General features: G+C 36.5%; 1 protein-coding gene across 8 annotated transcripts in view; it reads right to left on the reverse strand.

The window, feature by feature from the left end:
• IL18R1 (interleukin 18 receptor 1) overlaps positions 1–22,750 on the reverse strand; it is a 46,233-nt gene that overhangs the window by 17,918 nt on the left and 5,565 nt on the right. For 4 of the 8 annotated variants that reach the window (XM_068679998.1, XM_068679988.1, XM_068679981.1 and 1 more), the window contains 8 exons: positions 22,084–22,321; positions 15,216–15,393; positions 13,773–13,926; positions 13,145–13,207; positions 10,741–10,897; positions 10,431–10,564; positions 8,812–8,973; positions 7,358–7,516 (listed from right to left, as the gene is read on the reverse strand). In XM_068679998.1, coding sequence (XP_068536099.1) covers positions 7,358–7,516; positions 8,812–8,973; positions 10,431–10,564; positions 10,741–10,897; positions 13,145–13,207; positions 13,773–13,926; positions 15,216–15,393; positions 22,084–22,321 — 1,245 coding nt within the window. Of the gene's footprint in view, positions 1–322; positions 2,726–2,858; positions 5,848–7,357; positions 7,517–8,811; positions 8,974–10,430; positions 10,565–10,740; positions 10,898–13,144; positions 13,208–13,772; positions 13,927–15,215; positions 15,394–22,083; positions 22,322–22,750 lie in introns of those variants that run through there. The other 4 variants (XM_068680026.1, XM_068680006.1, XM_068680049.1 and 1 more) reach the window with 3 other exon arrangements.

Here is a 22,750-nt window from a genome sequence, read left to right on the forward strand (position 1 = left end):
TGAATATCTTGTCAAGTAGAATCAAATATTTGACTGAGCCTCTGCCCCAATTAACCCAGCCTGTCTTGTAAAAGTAATATATATGCTAAAAAAGCAGTCTCACACAATGTTCTTCCCAGGCTCCTATTTTCCCCTTGCACATTTACAAAAGAGAAGGTAAAAGACTGATCCAGAAGTCCCTCTCTGCTTCCTTTCCCCTCACTCACTCACTTGTTCACTCATTCAGCATACTTTATGCTACAGCTACAGGAAATTGCAGGCTCCATTCTCAGGAATGTCTTCCCAGCCCTGTGGAAATTCAAGTTGGAGGTCCATGTCCTACCTTGTCCATCTCACTTTTGCTTAAGCATTTTGTCAACCAAGAAGCAGAAGGGGAAATGTACCATCTCAGTATGTAGTCTTGTACTAGTGGGAGGAATTAAGTCTCTAGTTTTCTGGTACTATTCTGGCTTAACACATTCACACATACATCCTCCCCTCCCCAGCTATGGTTAACACTGAGTAGGTAAGAAAATTTCCACTCCAATTATTTTCTACACTGAGTCGGTGGTGTTGATTCTGCTATCACAGGAGGTGTTAAACAATATCTAAACACAAACTTCTGTCTGGTTTGTACTAGTTTATACAGTCAGTGGAATGGCATGTTGTCAAGTGTGGCTTATGGAACAGTGAGGTAATTCACCTATTACTCCCCTGGGAAATAAGAGAAGGTCTTGTTACTTAGCACAAATCTGCTGCACTACAGTACAGTCTATCTTGAGTATTAGAGTGTAATAATACCAGTGTCACATGGAGGTACTAATGACTGAATAGAACACTTGCCAACAGAAAAAAGAACAAAGAAATTGCTCATAATCAGACCTTCAAAACCTTCTCACTCTTACAATCTTTATCATTGTTAATTTGGAAAGATTGCCTAGTACTTCAAGTTCAATAGCAATCCCTTCTTGACTTTCTTGGTAGTCTAGTCCACTTACTGGAAGCCAAGAAATATAAACCCAAGACAGATGACCACCACCATATTATTTTTCTAAACTCACTGTCACTTTTAAATTTGCACAGTAGTTTTTTGTTGTTGTTTAAATAAAAGTCAGATTCATACTGTTTTACAAACAGTTTTGGATTCTCTTACAGAAAAGCATTCCTTTACCATAGTCAAAAAAACTCAACCAGCTACAATTTTCTTGCAATACATATAGTCAACAGTTTTGTAACCACATATTGAAATAAGGTCTCCAGCAAATGACTGAAACTGATTTAACTACGGAAGTTGTCAAAACAATTAGAACAATAAACTGTGAATTTATTTGATTGTCTTCCATAAACACTTTAAGCCATCAAAGCACTGAACTTTATTACTTTTGTGTTCGATAGGTAATAATAAATATATTACACTGGACTGTTGTGTATCTCACTGATATACATGCTATATCCCAGTAATAGAGGCCAGACAGAAGATAAAATAATGCAATCTAAGAGACAAAACCCTGTAATGAGATAATTATATATTTAGTGAAACTCAAAAATGAGACTATTGTGGTCTATCTGCAGCTGCTGTCACTGAAGTTCAGGAATTTGCATTATCGAACCACATGAAGCTGTCACAAGTTGATCAAAACTGGAACAGATTCTAGTCTTTTTTCAATTTTGTATCTTATGTAACTTGTGGCTGTTGCAGAAAGCTTAGAAAATACCATTTCACTCAGGCACCATGTTTAATTATAGCTACTAAACCAGAAAAGTATTTCCCAAAAATGCAATCACATTTTCTGTTTCAAAACACTGAATGAATACGTTTTAACTATGTCACAAACATAACACTAGAAAGGCAATGTTTCAAAAATTGTATTAAATTAACATAAGATTTAATGAGTTAAAAGTTGCCTCTTCCATGCAAGCTCATTTCTAAGTAATTTCTAAGATTTTTTTTTTTTTTTTTTTTTTTCCAAGAAAGCATGATTGAGGAGTATGACTTTAATATATAAGCACAGTTTTAGAGTACTCTGGCTACACTCATGTCTGCCAATCTTTACTTTCTTGCCTTTTTTTATGGCCTTTAATGAATCCAGGAATCAATCTATCAACTTCTGGATATGACACGTAAAATTCTGGACCTTCCTGCACAAATCAATTGCGTCTTTCCTCTAGGCCCTGACATGTCCAGCATATAGTAACCTTGCCCTGCACATGTAATAGACACGTGCCCACAGTGTGTTACCATGTAGGACACCTCATTTTTGAGCTGACTGAAAAATTTCTGTTTAGTTTCTAGCTTGGTAAACGTGCTATTGACAAATTACTTCTGCACTCATCTTCAGTATATCTGCAACATAACCAGCAAATCTTCTACCAGGACTCTTGCAGTTCCCTATATACTCCAGCCCTTCTGCAGACCTCCTGCTTTCTTTACAATCTTTCTTTACAATCTTTCTTTACAGGTGGAAGAGATAGGATTTGTCCTGAAGCTTGGATACAGAGTGACATATTCTACCTCTCACCACATGTATGTAAAGAATGCAGATGACAATAGAGGAACAGAAGTGTTTGTAGAGAAAAAAAAAAAAAAAAAAAAAAAAAAAAAAAACTTACAGATATAAAACTAGATGTAGTGTCCATTTGGAGGGACCTCCCTTCTCTGCAGACTTGAGTCCCTCCAGACTTGGTGCAGACACTGATGGTAGCCACGCAGGATAGGGCTCATGGACAACTTAACATTTATAAACCTTCTATATTTCTAGGCCCTTAACACAGTGCTACACTATAATACTGGTACTATATTATGATAGCCTCAACTTTTCCCTACATATATGTTAAAACTATCAATGGACAAGAAAACCTCCTTGACACTCCCCCCCTCCCCCCCTTCTTTTTTTCTTGCCTGAATTGTGTTTGATAAACAATAGTCAAACAGGAATGATAGTCAAACAAAAAATACAGACAGATCATATTCTCATAGTCAATACCATGTTGTAGTATGCACAAGAAAGACAAGAATCTTCAAGACTGCTGTCTTACACTAGCTCTCCCATTACTGATCCCAACTGCATCCTGCTTTAGGAAATTAATTATTCCAAAAACTTGGTTGGATTAGGTTTGGTTTAATTTATTTTTTTTTTTTACTGTACAAAAGAGATATTTTTTGCTCATGGAGAGCAGGTCTAATCATATTTTTGATTCTTGCATTATTTTTCTTACTAGAGGTACAATTTTTGACACTTACTGCTGTCTAACTGCAGCAAAAATAGAAGCCGCTGTTGTGTGGAGGGGGAAATAAAGTTTTATTAAGAGCAAAAAATGTAACAGAAATACTACAGAAATCACTGAAATGACCCGTTACTTCAAACCAACTATCACGTGAAGTCACTTGTAAATTGACATATACAAGATTAAGCAAATCAGCACAACTACATTCTATAAGTCACATTAGCAGCTTCTTTTCTCTAGAGATTGGCAAACAGAAAGCAAGCATTTCCAAGCCCTGGTTAAAGTCACTAATTCTGGGTATAAGAGCACTAAGAACAACATCTGGCATTAACGTAGACTTAATTTCCTTTGTCTCCTTTTACCAAGGCATGGACAGTGAGGATTAGCTATATCACCTCTCCAAGCTGAGGTGGGGAGTTCACATAAAATCCAATCTTGCTTTATAATAGCTGATTCTCGTAGAGGGCAGGCTCAGTCCAAAGCTTTAAATAAACTCTGTGCACTCTTCATATTCACATTTGACAATTTAGGTTGTTAGGCAATGTGTTGATGACAACGTATGAAAAACAATGTGGCTGAGGAGCAACTATAACATATTGGTTAAGTACCAGAAAGGTTACCACCATTTCTTTTAGTTTTATGGCCAAGGAATGGAAATGCATGGTAAAACCAATGGCATTTCTGAAGTAGGGGCAATCATTAGTCCTGCTGAAAAATGTTAAAAAGGAAACGTTAAATGTTAAAACAGGAAACACTGGTGGAAAAGAACTGAACTTTGAGAAAGATTTAGAAATATAAAAGCACATTTATGTACAGAGTAGAAACCCTCTTTGGTAAAAGCTTAAGCCGGAGGAAGACTTTTGCCTAAGTACCACAGTTTGACAGCTCTTTAGTTGCATGACAGAAATAGGGATACCTCATGAAGCTGCTATGAAAGACACAAAAAATGTGTGTCTTATTCCTCTATTCCTTCTCATTCATGTGATTAGGGGATATTTGAAAAGGAAAAAAAAAAAAAAAAGGTATTTCATTCTCATAAATCCCGAGACAGTTGTAACATCCATCACTACAACTGTATTCTCAAGAGCACCAAGAAGATAACAGAGCTGCATGAATTAAGTGTCAGTATCAAAGATATATCTCCTCAGAATTAGCATTAGTTGAATAAAAGACAGTTATGAGAGTGGGACGAGCCTTGATGGTCTCCTAGCAAAGTGACTGATGTTCTTCCAAAATAATTTTCCAATACTTGTTCTGTATTGGCATTAGAGGAACTAGAGTTCCATTGTTTCCAGAAACTTATACGTCTGATTGTAATCTTCTGCCAGGCAGCTAATAGTAACAGAGTATGATCATGATTTTGAATGACATTGCTAGATTTGTTATTGAAAATATTGCTAGATATTAATGTTCTAAAGGGTTAGGAACAGATGTATGTATACTGAAGATCTCATTTTTTGCATAAATCCTCTGCAGCTATCAGCTGAAGATACCTCCGGATATGACGGAGATATTGGTGTCCATGGACAAAGTATTATTAGCTCTATCCCATTCCTCTCTTCTCTCTGCCAAAATGACAATTTACAGTATTCTCAGTTAAATTAGAGGATGAAGGCAGACTTTACCATTCCTCCAAATAACTGCCACGTAGCTTGTCTACACCACATGCTACTCAGGAGTGAATGCAGTTAGCCTGAGTAAATGTCTGATTCCTTTTATCCTTCCTTGTCTTCATTTTCACTTGACTTTTCTGCTCAATGTTGCCTAAACCCTATATGCAAAGCTCCCTAGGGCAGGAGCCATTTGGGTCAGCTCCCAAGCAGGGTTCTTAGGAAATATCAAAACACAGAACTGAAACCATCTAAATCATAATACTTTGTAAATACTGATAAATTCATTGAGGGGTCTCAAGAAGTATGCAAGTATAACTAACATCATTCTACAAGAAGGAAAAAGTGAAACCAAAAGGTTACGTGTTCTGTTGTTCTTGGTGCCAGGTGTTGACTTTTGCAGAATCAAATTTCAGCTCCTTGTGTAGACTACTGAGGAAAATGTCTCTGGAACATCATTTAGCACTGGAATTAACATCATCTTAGCCACTGTGACGTTTCTTATACTCTTCTTATATCTCAGACTTGGCCTCTTATGAACACTATCTCCCAAAAATAAGCACAGTTTGTGTTTTCTATTTGGATTTAGCAAAACTACCAATTTTCAGCAGCATCTTCCATCTCCATAATTGCTATATGACTGCATTACAGTCACAACCCCCAATCCATGGTTGAGTCCCGTCTGAGCCTAGACCTAGATTGTTACAGTGCCCTTTGGTGTTTGACTTGGTAGGTTTCGCTGGCATCAGGTACCGAAGGTTCTTCCAAAACCTGGAATTCACGGGAAGAGATTTATCCTTTTTCCACTTCACAACCCTCTTTGATGGTAAAAGAGACAGGGATTCTGGCAAGAAATTGTAGTCACTTATAGGCATATATTCAATTAATATGATCTTAGTTTTCCTTTCAACTAGAGCTTTATGTAGTCCACTCTCAAGTTCATATATGGCTGTGTCAGAAATGTAGTTTTGGCTCAGTACAATGATTAATCTTCGACTTTTATCAATGAATGAGTGGATATCATCAACAACAGCTGCAAATTAAAGATAAATGTGTTATTAAACTAAATTGAAAGGACAGGCATTGAATTGATTTCCTTTAAAAATTGCACATGTACCAAAAATGTTCCCCTTATAAAGTGACAGCAAGGAAACATCCTGCCCTTAAGATATTAATATGCATTACAGATCATGAGTCTGTGAAAATTGAATTCTCACAGGACCAAAGCTTGTTCTCTGGGACAGATAAAAACCTACAGTCTCCAGCTACCTGAGACAGCTGTCTGTCAGTAGTCACATAGACTGAAGGTGACAGCAAAATTTATTCTTCTTCCAGCCAGATGTCTCTTTGTTCTTTCATAATGGATACCGTTAGAGAGATTCCACACAAAGTCACCAGCAGCCACCTGAATATTCAGTAAATCTCAATGTACTCCTTCCTTTTTTTCACTGAATCCGCAAATCTATTGCCAGTAATCCAAGGCTGAGAAGACCATCATGTGATGACAGAATGAGTTCCAACTCTGTCCCACAACCATGGGACAATGAGATCTACAGAGACAACAGGTCTAGAAAACGTGCCTTGTAGGGACAGAGAAAGCAAACTGCAGTAACACAATACAGAGAAAACAGAGAGGAGAAGAAGGCTGGAAAGGGTATTGCAATATACCAATGGCTCCTGTAAATAGAGGGAAACAATCTGTTTTCCATATTCACAGTGGATCAAACCAGAGAAAAGGAAATAAGCTAGAACTCCTGCAAGGAAGAATCAGACTGAACACTTAGAAAAGCCTTTTTTAATACTCAAAAGGGATTGGGAAAGTTGTGGTATCTCTCTCAGGTTAGAAGAATGTGTCAGGAAAGAACACATGAAGAGAAGATCCTGCCGTAGGAAGGAGGGTGACTAAGCTTATTGTTCTGTTTTTAACAAGAAAATCCAATTCTCCAAATAGGCCTTCAAACTAAATGGAATCCCCTAGTATTTTTTTTTATTATTATTTTTAAGCACCTGTAAAAGGCCATTAGTAATATAGGGAAACAAAATGCCATGTTCTCATGTATATTTTCTTACCCCTATGGCTCCCAGTGCATTCACAACATGCTATCAACTGCCAGACTGAAGATACAGACAAACATGCAAGTTATCTGAGGATCTGAGTAACAGAACCATCAACTGCTCAGTGCAGTAAGCATGAGTTCACACACAGATGCCTGCCCTCAGCAAAAGCAGAGCAAGAGTGCTATTACCATAAAGCACATTACATTCTCTGTGTTCTCACTTTAACTTTCTCCATGATTGCTTTTTCACCTTATCTTGATTGTGTAATTAAAGGTATGTGTACATGTATATATGAATTCATAAAAATATATAAAAAGTATAAAATGTGTTTATGCTGCCTTAGCATGCAAACACAGCCTAGATAAAATGAACATGTACCATTGCAATGCATAGAACTTCTGTCAGATTTCCTTCTCATTGCAGACTTTTACATGTTCATGAAAAGGATATGTCTATTTAATGACAAGAATGTTCGATACACTTACCTCCTCCAGGAGAGACATCTCTCTCAAATATACATAACTTGTACCCAAAATTTTCTTCTAGTATCATCGGTAATATCTTCAAAGCAAATTCTCTCTCTTCTTCACTAGTAGAAGCACAGTCTTTCAGATAAGACACAAAAGCATCATATTCTTTTCCATCTGGAAAGAAATCACCAATTTTTGTCTTGTTGGCAACTGTTAGAAATACAGTATCTGATCCACCATTCTGGCTTACAAAATTATTGTCTCAGTATCAAAGCACCAGAAACGTCTTCCTTATTACAGACTAGTATGCTCAACATGTCTGCAACTTGATAAAAGTTATACAAGTCCTATTGCCCATTTTCACGATGATTTTATCTTTTATCTAATGCTACCAAGTAGTTCTGTAGAACTGGTACTGAAAAAATAAGCTAGTTTATTATTTTAATCACTTAGAGTTATAAGAATATACTGTGTCTGGTCATATATTGGCCAGTAAATTATAAACATAAAATCCAAGTAAGACCAATTTAAAAACCAGGCTTACCACATTAAACAGTCTTTAATTGAAACTTGCAATAAAACTGTCTGGATTGATGCAATAGCACACATGGTTTTGAATCATAAACTATGCTTCTTCCCTAGCATGAATGGAAAAATAAATAACCCTGGCAGGCATAAATGACATTCACCCATTACTGAGAAAACTCCAACCACTGCAGCTCATTCAAGGTATATTCAAGCAGATTTATAGACTGAGGAGGTCTAAGAAAATTAGGTACATATAGACAGCAAAATGCAATTCTCAGGAACACAGTCACAGAGTGAAAATCATACCCAGAGTTAGGTAATTGTCAGGCTTGCTCCTTAAGTCAAGGTCCCAGCAAAGTTGCTTGGTAAAACACTGGCAGTGTACTCTCTTTAAGTGCATTTAGTGACAAACCTATAAACACTGCAATGACCTCTACAGACAAGGAAGCATTTTAACCTCAAGCAGAAAAGCATCAGTGATGTGAAAACAAATTTGAAAACAGAAACTAAAAACAGTCTGTCAGTTCCAGGGTGTTCATCCTCCCTGCAGATAGATTACCTATATACTTCCACATCTTTGCCAACAACCTCCCTGCAGATAGATTACCTATATACTTCCACATCTTTGCCAACAATTCTTCAGCTTCTGTGATGAAGAACATTGCACAATAAAGCATGCTGGATCAGCAGCCAAATATGTCCCTTCCACTGTCTGTTCCAGAGGCAACTTCCTGACTGTGTTCATCTGCTTTATTACCCCAAGGTGCTTAACACACTAATTTGACAATCAAGTTCTCTTTCACATATTCCTCGCTGTTTCAACTTACAAAACTCCTGGACTTATTTTGCCCCTTCCTCTATGATGATTGTTTTTTAGAGCTTACCAGAAGCTATTTTTTAATCAGCACTCTCTTTCAATGTCAGCATTAGCTAAGTCATACCTCCAGCAGTGTCATCTCTTCTGCATATGTTCCTGTAAAGTAGAACTATGTCTACTCTGAACATCACACAGACAACTATCATGGCTATTAAAACACATGGAAGTAGTACAGCAAGAATCATTCCAGTTGTAAATAGGTGCACTGGCAGATCTCGGGCGTTTTCTGTAAAAGAGAATCCCAGGAAATTAAGGCCTTAAGAAATAGTATTATAGGACAAGATTAATTTAGTAAATTTTCATGGCATCTTAAAATTACCCAAACTAAAATGTTTGTGTGAATTTTCTCCTGCCAGTATCTCAAGTACACATGCATCCCATTCATCCTGAGATGGAGAAAAACTACAGAACACAGATTACTCTAAAAAGTGGAGATCTTGCATGTCTGCACAAATTCTGCACATACATAAATGAGATGTATGTGGAATCAGTACTGAGACTACAAGTCCTCAAAGATGTACGGCATCCTAGACCGGAGGAATATACTGGGTCAACCACTTTTATGATGAGTTATCTTCAGGATCTCTATCATTTTGTATTATTCTTTACCCTTCTCTCAGCACATTCATAACAGCCCTTAATGACACATTTAATCTCTTTGCCCAAGATCTTCTTTTGCTTCTGTCTCTATTCTCTTTCAGGCTTTTTAAAAGATTTATTTTACTTTTTATTTTATTTTATTTTATTTTATTTTATTTTATTTTATTTTATTTTATTTTATTCTAAATTGGTTTGTTCTATTATCCTCCTCTTTTCAATTCCAAATACAGGTTTTTAAGTATTAAATCTTTGTGAAGTCCTTTGTGAAGACATCATGTCATGCTCATGGTAGTCTGTATTTCATTTGTTTTATTATATACTACATCTTTTAAGATCGACTAGTCTATTTTCACACTTACAGAATTAAATATTTCTTCTCAATAAACTTTGAAAAGGTCTAAGAGAGATGGAAAACAAGCAGAGTATGCCCATTTGCCATGAATCTGCAAGCTGTATGGACTACAGATGTGAAGTTTTAGTTCAAAGTAGAGTTCAGCTTTCGTAAGCTAGAAAGATAGAGTCCCTGACTGTATCCTTCTGAGAAATTATCAACCAGAATGTGTGAGACATTAACAGGAATATCAAAGACTATCTTTTCCATGAATGAAAGAAAGGAAAAAAAAAAAAAAAAAAAAAAAAAAGAGCTGCTTAATAAGCAAAGTGGCCCAAATAACAGACTCTGGGTTGCACTGAGGTTTGCGTAGTCAACCCTGATGATCCCATCAATGTGATGTGCTGGAGATGACAGGGGATGTTTTATCATGGAATCTAACAAACTGCTGCAAAGAGATCTGTCAGACAGAGCTTAGCTCAGCCTCCCCCATCTTTATCCACACCATCATCGGTTTAACTGTGGAGCCCTCGCACAGTTAGGGCTGATATAGCAGAAGGAGAAGCAATCCCCACTGCCCCATCTCAGAGCATAAGGAATCACCCAAAGAGCTTGTTAAATCAAACCCCAGAAGAACCAGGGTCTTTACCAGCACACACCCATGTCTGGATCAGTACCCTGCTTCCTCTGTTGAGAAGCTGGCATGATTAGTAATTAAAAATGAGAAGTATGGTTCATAGATAATACTGTACCTTTCTTCAGTTTCACTATTTTTATTTTCGTTGCTTCATCAGCTTGAAGCTTACAGGTGAAATTGTGATGCAAGTCCTCATCTCTTACTTTTTTAATCCGTAGTAGCCTTGTGACATAAAACTTGTTTCCCAAACTGCAAGGAGGAATGGTGTTAGCAACACTATCTGTATAGAAATCTACAATAAATTGAGAGGCAGATTTTGAGGAAAAGTATGTAGAAGAACCTCAGACATTTTAATGAGTTTGCAGTCCACAAAATATAGGAATTGATCACATACATCAGAAGTTCAGTATTTTCTGGAAACCTACTGTAATTTTTTGAGTTCTTCTTCACATATCGAAGGGTCATTCTTGGGGATATCTGAGCATTTTTCTGGAAATGTTTCATTAATCAACCAGTAGAGGCTGGCATCTTCTTGCATATCATAACCCAAGAAACCTGTGCAATTGAGTATCTCTTCTTTACCTACACAAAGCATAACATAAGAAGATGTAGTCAAAAGTGACATTCATGTTCACAGTGCAATAAAATGTCAGCTTTCCAGGCTTCATACCCAAGCAGATAGGTTTCCTTATGGGCTTAGTAGCCCCTTTCATATGTGTGCCATGATGGCAGTGGCTTTGGCAACGAAGCACAGGGCTCTGTTGCACTTCACTGTAGAGGGAGAGTCATCCACTCTTTTATCTCAGATTAACTGTGACAGCCAGAAAAGTTTAAATAGGCCAAAGCATTTCAGACTTCAGAGAACAAAACTGTGTGCTGCAGGCAGAAAACAGGAGAGTACCACCGGCACCAGTGCCCCAGGGACATGTAAAATAAGTAACTAGTAAGGGGAATTATAACTGATTGATGATGATAGCTAAACCGTATACTACAACGTAAGAAGTAACAAAACCTGCTAGCACCCATGCTGACCTCTCACAGAGAAATTCTCTTCCCAGCACCACACCTGGAAATCAGCATAGTCCTGAATGCATAAATAATATTTTTATCCAGTCAGCTACTCTGTACCACTCCAAAACACTATTTGGAAGTGTAAAGGAAACACGCCTTAGATTCTGGTTAATTATAAGAAAGAGCAAGAGTAAAAAGACAACAGTGCACATGGGAAAATAAAAGGAAAGGTCTGGATCTGTGGAGTGTGAAATCTGATGATCTGCAAGGCATTTGAATTTAAACATTGTCATGGAAAGCTTGTCCTGAGGTTAGCTACAACATTGCATCACCATTTCTAAGTTATGCCAGCACCATTTCCAGGGAACACATCCAGAACACATTTCAGTAAACCGCAAAAGCCGCACACTAGTTCTTGTTCAGGACACTATGCACAGATGCTTTCCAGTAAGTCAGCATGTCCAGGAATACTTTGAGAACATACATTATAAACAGACTTCTCAAGATTTAACAGAGTGGATGCTTCCAGTGAAACTGCTTAAGAATCTTTAAAGCTAGATCGAGATGAAAATGTGGCACCCTTAGATTCAGACCTTACAAATCCAAATCACATTTGCACAGATTGAAGCATAGACCTAAAAGAATATTATCATCTACCTTACAACTCTAGCCTTTTCACTGTGCACAACAGCTACAAAACCTTTTTTTTTTTTTCCCCCCAAGAAGATCCTATAGAGCACCATCCAAACCATGAAAGGTTTGAAAGTCCAAAATTCCCTTCTCTCTCCACCATCCCATCTGTCTGATCACCATCAGGTAGTTCAATGATCTTATCACAAATCTGATCAAAGCATATAAAATGTAGAAGACTTATGGTTCATAATCATTTGATGCTGAACCACGTTTCCATGTAAGGGTTTGGATGAGCAGAGTAAGTGATAAGAACTGTGTAGGAACAATGCTCTGGGAGACTGGGAGACATAAGGCGATATAGGATTGGGGTGTTGGCATTAGAAAAAAGGACCTACCAGCTGGTCTTTGTGGGGTGGAAAGTAAGCCAACATCTGGTGTCTTAGCTGAGCAAATGAGATACACATATGAGCCACAGAGGTGGTGAATATGTGTTTGCAGAAATGTGCAGTGGAAGACTAAGTAATCAAATTGGAGAATCCCTCAGACACAGGAGAGCAAAAATACAGGTGAAGTTATATTCTTAAGAATTACATACAGCCTCTTGGATGCTTTGTGGTCAAGATCTTGGATAGTTTCCAACACTGTGTGAAGCCTGCAGACCATGTTATCTAACCTTTTCCCAGATAAGAGGACAGTCAATTTTTTGGCTTTTGACAATACGACAAATTCTTTGAAACAGTAACAGATCTGCATGCTTGCATTGCCAGGACTGTCATCCTTCACGTTTTTTATTTCTCTGCAGAATGATGTCTTGTCCTTTGACTACATCAAATATTAAAGAGATTACTTATTGTTGCTCACTGGACAAACCAGGCATATTTCACACATCATTCTGTGGGGTTTGCTGTCTAAAAAGGGAAGTCGTGGTTTATCATCACTGTCACTTTCTCTTGATGGTCATAACAACAATCTAATCTTCGGCCTCTGTAAGGGTGAATTTAATGTATATCAATCATGAAATCCACTAAGCAAAACATAACCATATGTGAAGATAGATCAGATCCAGAATGGTGCACAGACAGTTAGTTTAATCAGACTTAACCAGACAATCAAGTATAAAGAGATCTGAACAAAATCTTATATATGATGCAGCTAAAATAATTAGTTCTTGAACGAATCTAATACCTATTTCTGTTTCAATTTCTTCATCGCGTCCAACTATCTCCAAAGTGACAGCCTCTGGTGCATCTAAAAAAAAAAAAAATAATTACTGATATTGAAGTAACAGCTTTCTTAGATTCTACCACAGTAAAAATGACATTTGCATTATTTCTAAAACAAACCATATAGATTCCATTTGATTCAAGGAGAAATATCTTGACCTGTTATCTGGACCTGTCATTACCAAGCAGTTTAAAAAGCAGTCTGTCCTGTTGATTTTTTTTTTTCACTTGCATACATGTACAATATAAAGTTTGCAATGGTTGGAAAGGCTTTCTCACAAAACTCTTAGTAAGTTTGTCTGACTTACAGCAAACAATTTTGAAAAAATTACAACTTCAAGGAAGACGCACTAAATACATTTTTCCAAACTGGTAATATGTAACGTAAACTTCTGTTTTTTATTTTTAAATTACTGCAAAATAGATCAGATTTCCAGATCTGATCACCTTTATATATTTATTTATTTATCAAATAACTATAATTAGGGGATAATGAACCATATCCATAAACAAATAAGTTTAGCAGGGAATTTTTTCCATTGTAAGGAGAACCAAAAGCATGCTTCAAAGTTTTCAGAAAGTTTTCTTACCCTCTTCTACTACCAGCTTAATTGTACTTGTGCTGTGGTATATCCTTCCATTATGACTGATCAAAATTTTACAGGTATATATACCAGAGTGCTGAACTGTTAAGGTTTTAAAATCCAGTTCCCGTTCTGTTTCATTTTCATAGTTCTTACAGTCCTACATCAATAAATGCAGAAAATATTATTCTGTAGCAAAGATATATTCAAAACCTTAAAAAAGACAAACTTTATTTTTGAAATAAATCGTCACCATCACTCTTTTCTTTTCCCAACGCCATTTACCTGACACAAAGGAGGTGAGGCCCAGTGTTTAGTCAGGGTCATTTAAACACAATCTCTGAATATTCAACCCATTAAAAGTTGAGAGCACTATAATATGGTTCTGGTCTGAATTACCTTAGATTAAGAACGGAAATGGTCACTGGTGGAATCAGGGAATTAACATTTCCTGGATACATATGTTTGTTACCAGGCTCTTGTACAAAAAGATGTGTTATCATCCCTCTTTTATCTCAGCTTCAAGTGTAATATGAAAGCTTTCAAAAATTTCACCCAATCAAAAACCCAAGGATATTTAACTCTAAGGATGGCTGCTTCACCTGTCTCATACAACATTAGTCATAAAAATATTAGGCATCGATATAGTCAGCCATGAGCGAGGTCAGTCCAAGGCACACCCCTTTACTGAGGAAAACATATCCATCAATGGTCCTGCCCTCTCAAGGACAAAGAAGGAGGGTTGTGTCAGGCAGAATACAGATGCCAGCACTTAAGACACCAAAATCCTTTCCTGAAATTGATTCAACATGTACATGAAGGAATGGTGTCTGTTACTCCAAGCAGGACACATGGAGAGGAATAAGGAGCACTGCTCAAGGTGGTGAGTAGGGACAGGGTGGAAGAAACCTAGTCAGGGTTCCAATGGCTGAGCAACAGTTACAAAACACTCAACACTCAACAGTTACAAAAGCTTATACAGCTATTGTCTATGCCCTGGCAAAGACTGGTCCAGAGAAGACCAATGATTTGCCTAAACTGAACAGAACTAGATCTGCTACATTTTGGAAAAAAATGTTCAGAAATGGCAAAATGTAAACGTTTTTCAATTACTTTACAAGCACATGCCAACTGTAAAAGAAATATCTTGGCACTTAATTTAATGTCAGAATACTACATACATTAACAAAGTAGCTAAATCAGCCAACAAATGTGCACATCAGATCTATTATCATTCCAAACTAACAGTAATTTCTGATTTCAGGTTCATTTTGCTAACAAATCTTAAAGCACATAGAAAAATTCTTCTCTGTATCTGTCTAAAGGCTTTTTTCACCAAAAACACGAGAAATTAAAGTGTTAGAAGATTTGTAGATGTTTCTAAAAATCTTCATAATTAATTTTTCCTGCAGATGTTTTTGATCTACAGCCAATGATTTGAGTGATTACCTTGTACCATGTTACACTGTCATTTTCATTGACAGACAAATCACTGCATTTCAGTGAATGACCTGTTCCAGCATTTTGAATTTCGGTTGTCAAATGATTTTTGTTGAAACAGCTGCTTTTATTCCTTTCAAGCACATTCAAGGTCCACTTCTGAATTGTGAAATTTTGTCTTCCATTGCTATGAAAAAACATTTGTGAAATCAGTGTTAGGAGCTTTTTAAAGGAATATAGCTCATAGCAAAACAAAAACAAGTTATTTAATACATCTGTTAGGTAAAAAAAAATGCATCAGTAATGAACTGATTATTTACATTCCCCATCACTGCTTTTCCAATTCCAAATGCATTATTTCTCACAGTGAAATAGGTTATCCAAACTAAATCATCACAAAACACTTGACAATAAAATTATACCTATGAAATATGACAATATATTCCATATCTGCCAGAATAAAAATTTAACTATCTGTGGCATGAGATATAGTTACAAATGAGAACAAAAGAATTTTAGTAGCTTAAATCAGCATGTGATCTGGCAGGTTTGATCTCTTATGCTAAGGTTTAAAGCAGTAACTAAGAAATACACATATATATTTTAAACATAAAAAATAAAACAGGCTACTGTGTTATTGTTCAAAAAGTCACATTTTTCATTGTTTGATGCTGTGTAGATAATTACCAATATTTTGGAAATATTTCCAAACTATGCAATTCTCATGAATTAGTTAATCACTTCTGGATTCAAGCATGATACTTCTGGATTCAAAGTTGACACTAAGATGAGTGGTGCAGTTGATACAACAGAAGGAAGGGATGCCATCCAAAGGGACCTGGACAAGCCTCAGAACTGGGCCCACATGAACCTAATGAGGTTCAACAAGTTGAAGTGCAAGGTGCTGCACCTGGTTTGGGGCAATCCCAGATATGAGTACAAACTGGGAGAAGAATGCATTGAGAGCAGCCCTGCAGAGAAAGACTTGGAGGTTCTGATGAACAGAAAGCTCGACGTGAGTTGGCAGTGTGCACTTGCAGCCCAGAAGGCCAATTGTGTCCTGGGATGCATCACCAGAGAAGTGGCCAGCAGAGTGAGGGAGGTGATTGTGCCCCTCTGCTCTGCCCTTGTGAGGCTCTACTTGGAGTACCGCATCCAGGTATGGGGCCCCCAGCACAAGAAGGATGTGGACCTATTGGAACAGGTCCAGAGGAGGGCCACAAGGTTGATCAGAGGGCTGAAGCACCTCTCCTGTGAAGAAAGGCTGAGAGAGCTGGGGATGTTCAGCCTGAAGAAGAGAAGGTTCAGGAGTGACCTCATTGTGGCTTTTCAATGCTTAAAGGTGGGTTATAAAAAAGATGGAGGGCAACTTCTTTCTTGGGCAGACAATGACAGGATGAGGGGGAATGGCTTTAAACTAAAAGAGGATATTTAGATTAGATGTTAGGAGGAAATTCTTCATTCAGAGGGTGGTGAGGCACTGACAGATTGCCCAGAGAAGCTTTGGATGCTCCTTCCCTTGAGGTGTTCAAGGTCAGGTTGGATGAGGCCCTGAGCAACCTGATCTAGTGGGCTGCATCCCTATGGCAGGGTATGGGAACTAGAAGATCTTTAAGAACCCTTCCAACCCAAAGTGTTGCATGATTCTATGTCTGCCCAAGAAGTCATGTTGGAAGGAATTAATCTCTTTTTCTCTCATTCTCTACTGATCAGAGGTCTACAGTTTAATGACTACTCCATGTTGATGGAAAAGCCATGAACTCTTTCTTCTAGAGCAAGTTCATCACATCCCGTATCTATAAAAAGTCAGGTGAGTATGCTCCAAAAATGCCTCTTCTGACTATCTAGAAGCTGAATGTGATCATTCAGGTATCTAATATATTCTATCCACAAATTTCCCTAATGACTCAGATTATAGCTGTGAGTTATTTCATTACTGGATATGTCCAAATACATGGCTACAAAGGGAAAAGAACCTGAAGGAGTTTGGGCTTAAATTTGGTGAAGTTAGACTCACTTTGGCAAAGTTAGGGCTTAAGAGAAAGTTTTTTTTCTGCCTGTAAATTAATGGGTGAGGTTTTACAACTAACGCCTAAAGTTCAGCTCTCATTTTTACTAAACAAACAGGATCTGACAAAGCAAAAGTAGTAATCACTGAACACTTCCTTCTGGTGTCAGACATGTCTTCATAAATACGTTTGAATCTTCCTGCCTCCAAGAAAAGAAAAAGGAATTGCTCCCAGGAGAACTGAAACAAGCAAAGAACTATTTCACTGAAAATGGCTAAGGGACAAAGAGGTTGAAATGGAGAAACAAGTCTGACAAGTGTATCAGCTTTCACACCCTTCTAGTGTGATATACCTTTTACTGTTAAAAGAGTCAGAAGAACCATTACAACATCACTTATATGATGAATTTGGCTTGAGATTTCTTTTTTTTTTTTTTCCCTTACCAACTCCCCAAAACAGAATTGCTTTGCTCACCCTCTTCACATTGCAGTCCTTTTTCAGCCTGCAGATTTTTCTCCTTACTCGTAGTATTCATTATTCATAGTTGCAATTGACTATCTAAATCTAAACAGGGTTTGGTTTCTTAATCGGTTAACTGCAGTGTCATAAACAGGAAAAACCTTATCAGAACATTTCCATCAGAGATGTATTTGCAGTAGGTGGAGTCCTTCTCATCTGTTCTTCAACATCACATTTACACATTTAAACCAGACTTACACACCACAGTCAGCAGTGGGATAACACTCAGTAACCTCTCAGAGTGCAGTTTACATGACCTATTTCACAAGTGTTTTTTAGGACAAGATAATCTGTGCCCCAGAGAGACTTCTCTCTCTCCATGACAATAAAGGCACCTAAGGTAAATAGCTAAGGTGTAGTCATAAATATTAGTTCCAATGAATTTCACCAAGTCTGTGTGCTCTTTTAGACATTACACTTGTATCTGAATAATGCTGGAGATGCAATTATGGATCTGGCCATAAAATAAATATAAGTTTAGTACCTAGATTCAGCAAATGGAAGAAAATGATCAATAAAACCACATGCTCCCTTCAGCACCATCACTCCATAGAGGATTTTTTCCATCATTATTTTAGGGAAATCTCTTCAAAAAAATGAGGATTTCAGCCAAAGTGGATCATGATATTCTAGCTGAGAAGACAAACTCTGGCAAGGACCAACACTCTGGAAGGTGACAAAAACATACCTATGCAAAACTGAGATTAATTTGGCTTATATAATTTCTATTTGTCTGCAATACGCATTATTTTCTACACCACCAAAAAAAAAAAAAATGTATTGCTTAAACTGCTAGTGTCTGAGCTGTTATATTCCTGTCTCGGTCTTCACTTGCTGCAATTCTTTAGTGATACTCTTGGGGCTATAAAACTGGCTGCTGGCTTAACAGCCTTTCAACTTCACTCATAAAACCCACCAAGAAGGAACAACAAAAAATAGATTGACCCAAGAGAGAATGCAAGGAAGTGAAAGCCCTTAGAGAATATAATCTGAGTTTGCCATAAAGACTGCATACATATCCAATTCTGTAATCCTTTAGTTATTTCACTGCACAAACCCAGTGCTGTATTTCTATCTACATCAAGAAAGTGACAATCAGCCTTCCAGTGCACAATATTATTGTTCTCTCTATTTCAAGTTCATAAATACAGAGCAGCAAGATTTTCAAGCTCACAAATATAGAGCAGCAAGATGACCTGTTTTTTGGTGTTTTTTTTTTTTTTGGTTGGTTGTTTTGGTTTGTGTTCTTTTTTTTTTTTTTTTTTTTTGGACAACCACAGGATATAAGTTATGAAAACCCACATAAATTAGAAATACAAATATGTGTGACACAGATTTTCTTCTTACCACTCCCACACCAAATACATATGAAATCCTTCATTTTAAAGATTTTTTTGATGAACATGCACACTCAGGCTTTCAAGTGAAGTCTATTAATTCTGAAATAATGGCTGAACACTACTCTACTAAGAAATGTGAAAACACATCAACATATGCATCTTTGGCTATATATGCTATGTTTCAGCAAAACACTTTAACTGGAAAAAATCTCACTCTTCTTTAAGTCAAAAATAAAAATAAGTGAATAATACACTATACACTGTTACATCATTTTCACCTCTTTCTTGTTGCACATTGTCAGTTGCAACACAGCAGGAAAAAATAGTTTGCAAAATCTGTCAGTGCTATGTTGTCATACACTTCCCGAAAATCTGCAGTAAATTGGATTGACACTTTGTTCACTAAAACTGCCTAAGCAGCTAAAAAAAATATTTTCCTATATTGTTTACAAATTATCATATATAAATTAAATACTTTAAAATAAAATATATAAACAAAACTATCTTAGAATGTCTACTTTAAAACAAAAGGCTATTATAAATGCTCTGAGACAACACAAACTCCATTCTGTCAGTCTTAGTAAGTCTTAAACCAATTCATTAGTCCACAATATTTTCCTCTCCATAGAGACTAATAAAAGTCCTCCTTCACTGCAGTAAACTGATTTTGAAAATAATCTTCTATATTTTCTGAAATGTAACACCTTTAATATGTTTGCCAACAGTGGGAATCATCAGATAAAATAATCCCAAGATCCCATGAAAATCCCAAGAAAAGCAAAAAACAAACAAAAAAACACTTATGGGTATTATTTCAATGACCTTCATTCTGCATTCTGATCCTAAGAAAAAATTAAAAAAAAAAAAAAAAAAGATATCCATATATGTCTAACAGAAAGATATTCTAAATAAATAAATAAATAAATATTGTTTCATGCTGGTTGAAATATTTTATTTCAGAAACTTTTATCTTAATAAAAGTCCCTTTTTTCAAAACACATTTTTATAAGATAGTATCATAATGTAGCATCTAAGAAAATGAAAATAGAGTTTCATAACTGAAAATCAAAACTCTTAATTGCATATGAATACTTTGATAAAATCAAAAACTTTTTCTTCTGTTTCTTGCTTTGACAAATCAACAAATCAAAACATTTCACAAAGGATCAGACATTTTTGTGTTTTCTAACAACTAATCATTTTAAGAAACTTTATCCTAATAATTTTACTTGGGGTCTTTTTCCCTCATCTCTTTCTTCTAAATAAAAGACTTTTTCCCTCAATATTGAGTTTATATTTTTATCATATTAGTTTTACATAGTCCTTGTAATTTACTGTATATTTACTACCATTATTCCAAATTCTCAAAAAAATCACAAAACCACAAGTATTGTGAATTAAGGGTTATCACAACTTTCCTCTGTTGTGCCTTTTTTAAGACTTGTTATGGCAACCTCCTTTTGCAGGTGATTCAGATATGTTCCTTGCTCCATGCCAGAGCATGCATTTTATCCTGTTATTTAGATGCTGGCAGTAGAGTGAGTTTTTAAATTTAATAACTTTTTATCACCATATTTAGTGAAGTCACTATATGGATGACTGCTCAAGGCCATCAATAAAGCAATAAAGCTTTAAAGTCAAGTTCAGACTTGATATGAAAAGTATAGGTCCATGACAACCCACAAGCCTATATCAGGTATTGTCTAACCCTGAAGTACCACAGCTAGGCAACTGGCTTCACTTCTGCTAATTTAGACAGATATCTGTACCCAATAATATGCTAAATCTGTACTACTTTGCAGAACAAAGTGGCCATACTACCACAGTCATCACCCCTAAGGCCAATTCTGTTAATATCACATTCAACATACATTAGGAATTTTTTTCTCAAGCATTATTTACTAATTGGAGAAAGACTGACCTGCCATTAATAAGAAATCACATATAACCAAAAGAAATATTCATGTGTGTCTTTGTTCTACCTGTAGGCTTTTCTTTTATAGCATTCAACTTTTCAAATACGGTGACTCATTTCTTTTTAAAGTAAAATCAATACAACAATAATGATACATGGAAAAATATAACATGAGGTTTTCAGCTTCTAACTTGAACATTAACTAGTTAACAGATCAGCAATTGAAGCCTAACTTAAAACTATATACTATCAAAATAGTGTATGCAATGTTGTTGGAGAAGTATGGATAGCATTTTACAGTATATGAAGCCCTATAAGAGCCAATAACCTTTACGAACCAGGCAAGAACCTTAAAAATATTACCTCAAGAACAGCGCAAAACAATACATGAAAAATAATTTGTTTAAAATGAATTGTTACTTCAAATGTAAATCCTGAATTGCAGTTGTTGTGCAAGTTAGTCATAAAAACTTAATACAACAAACATTTAATTTAGTCCTTCTGTCATTCCTCATGATCAAACGAGGAATACGACCATCAGTTGAAGCTCACTCTTATTTCCGCTTCTGCCTCGTGATGGTAAGAATTCTATGATGGTAAGAATTCAGATGCAGTGATTTCATTTGTTCTTTGAATAGCTCCAAGCATGCCAGGCTGTGCAAAGAAACCAAATTCAGCTATGTCATCATTACCTTACTACATTTGATTTACTTGGCAGGCCTCACTGAGTAAGTACCACTCAACGAAGTAAGGAAGAACAGGTCTGGTTGAGAGGACAAGCAAAAGCTTCCTTCTAGTTGGCCATTGACAGAAGGGTTGCCTATTTCTCATTGTGCTTAGAGAATCAGCCATGAAACAGCAGAAATGCTACCTGTTTTATCAAAAGTTTACAGAACCTTTAAAAGGCTGTATCAGCCTGTAGAAATATGTCTGTCTGGGTGGTTATTGTGAAACGATGTGGAAAGTGACACCATAATTAATGTAGTTCGCTGAACTTCCTTTATATAAATGCCATAAACAAGACAAAGACCAAGACCATCTTTATAGACAACTTTAAGGGCAGGATGTTGTTCATCCACTTCCTGTGTACCCACCTGTGAGTGACAGAGTAATTCCCAGAGTCATTGAGTTCAGCTGGCCAAAACTCCAGAAAATTCATTTGGGAAATAATTCTCTGTGTTTTCTGTATCAGCTTCTGCCTTCCAGCATTTTCTTTGTACCAGTTTATTGTGTATCCTTCTGTCTCAGGACGTAGCATCGACTCAGGAAAACAAAGGAAAAAGTATTCCCCTTCTAGTACATCAATGGAGGTGCGAAGGGGACACAGCTTCTCTTCAGAAAGAAAAGAAGAAGAAAAAAAAAAAAAAAAAAAAAAAAGAAGGAAAAAAAGGCTCAATACTCTTTCAGAAAATGCTATTATCCTGACTTTAAAGTGACTTGCTGTGTAGCAGTTCTTTTACACTTTAGGACTTTCTTTTAACAGAGTAGTTTGTCAGTATTTATTTGTTCCAGCAAAATCTATTTCAGTCTAAGAACTCACTTGTCCAAGTTTTCATTCTACCTTACCCAAGCAAAATTAGAAGGCATAGAAATATAAAAAATAGACATTTCCCTAAGATTCTTTCATGTGGGTCCATAAGTGTACAAATCCAATGAGCACAGTCTGTAGAACTTTATAAAAAAGCAGCTGTCACAAATGGAAGGGGGAAGGAAAATGTATTGACTTGATAAAGGTGGCTAATCCTCAGAAAAGATAAACTG

The sequence above is a fragment of the Anas acuta genome, chromosome 1 (genome assembly GCF_963932015.1).
Source record: "Anas acuta chromosome 1, bAnaAcu1.1, whole genome shotgun sequence".
In the NCBI taxonomy this organism is placed as follows: Eukaryota; Metazoa; Chordata; class Aves; order Anseriformes; family Anatidae; genus Anas; species Anas acuta.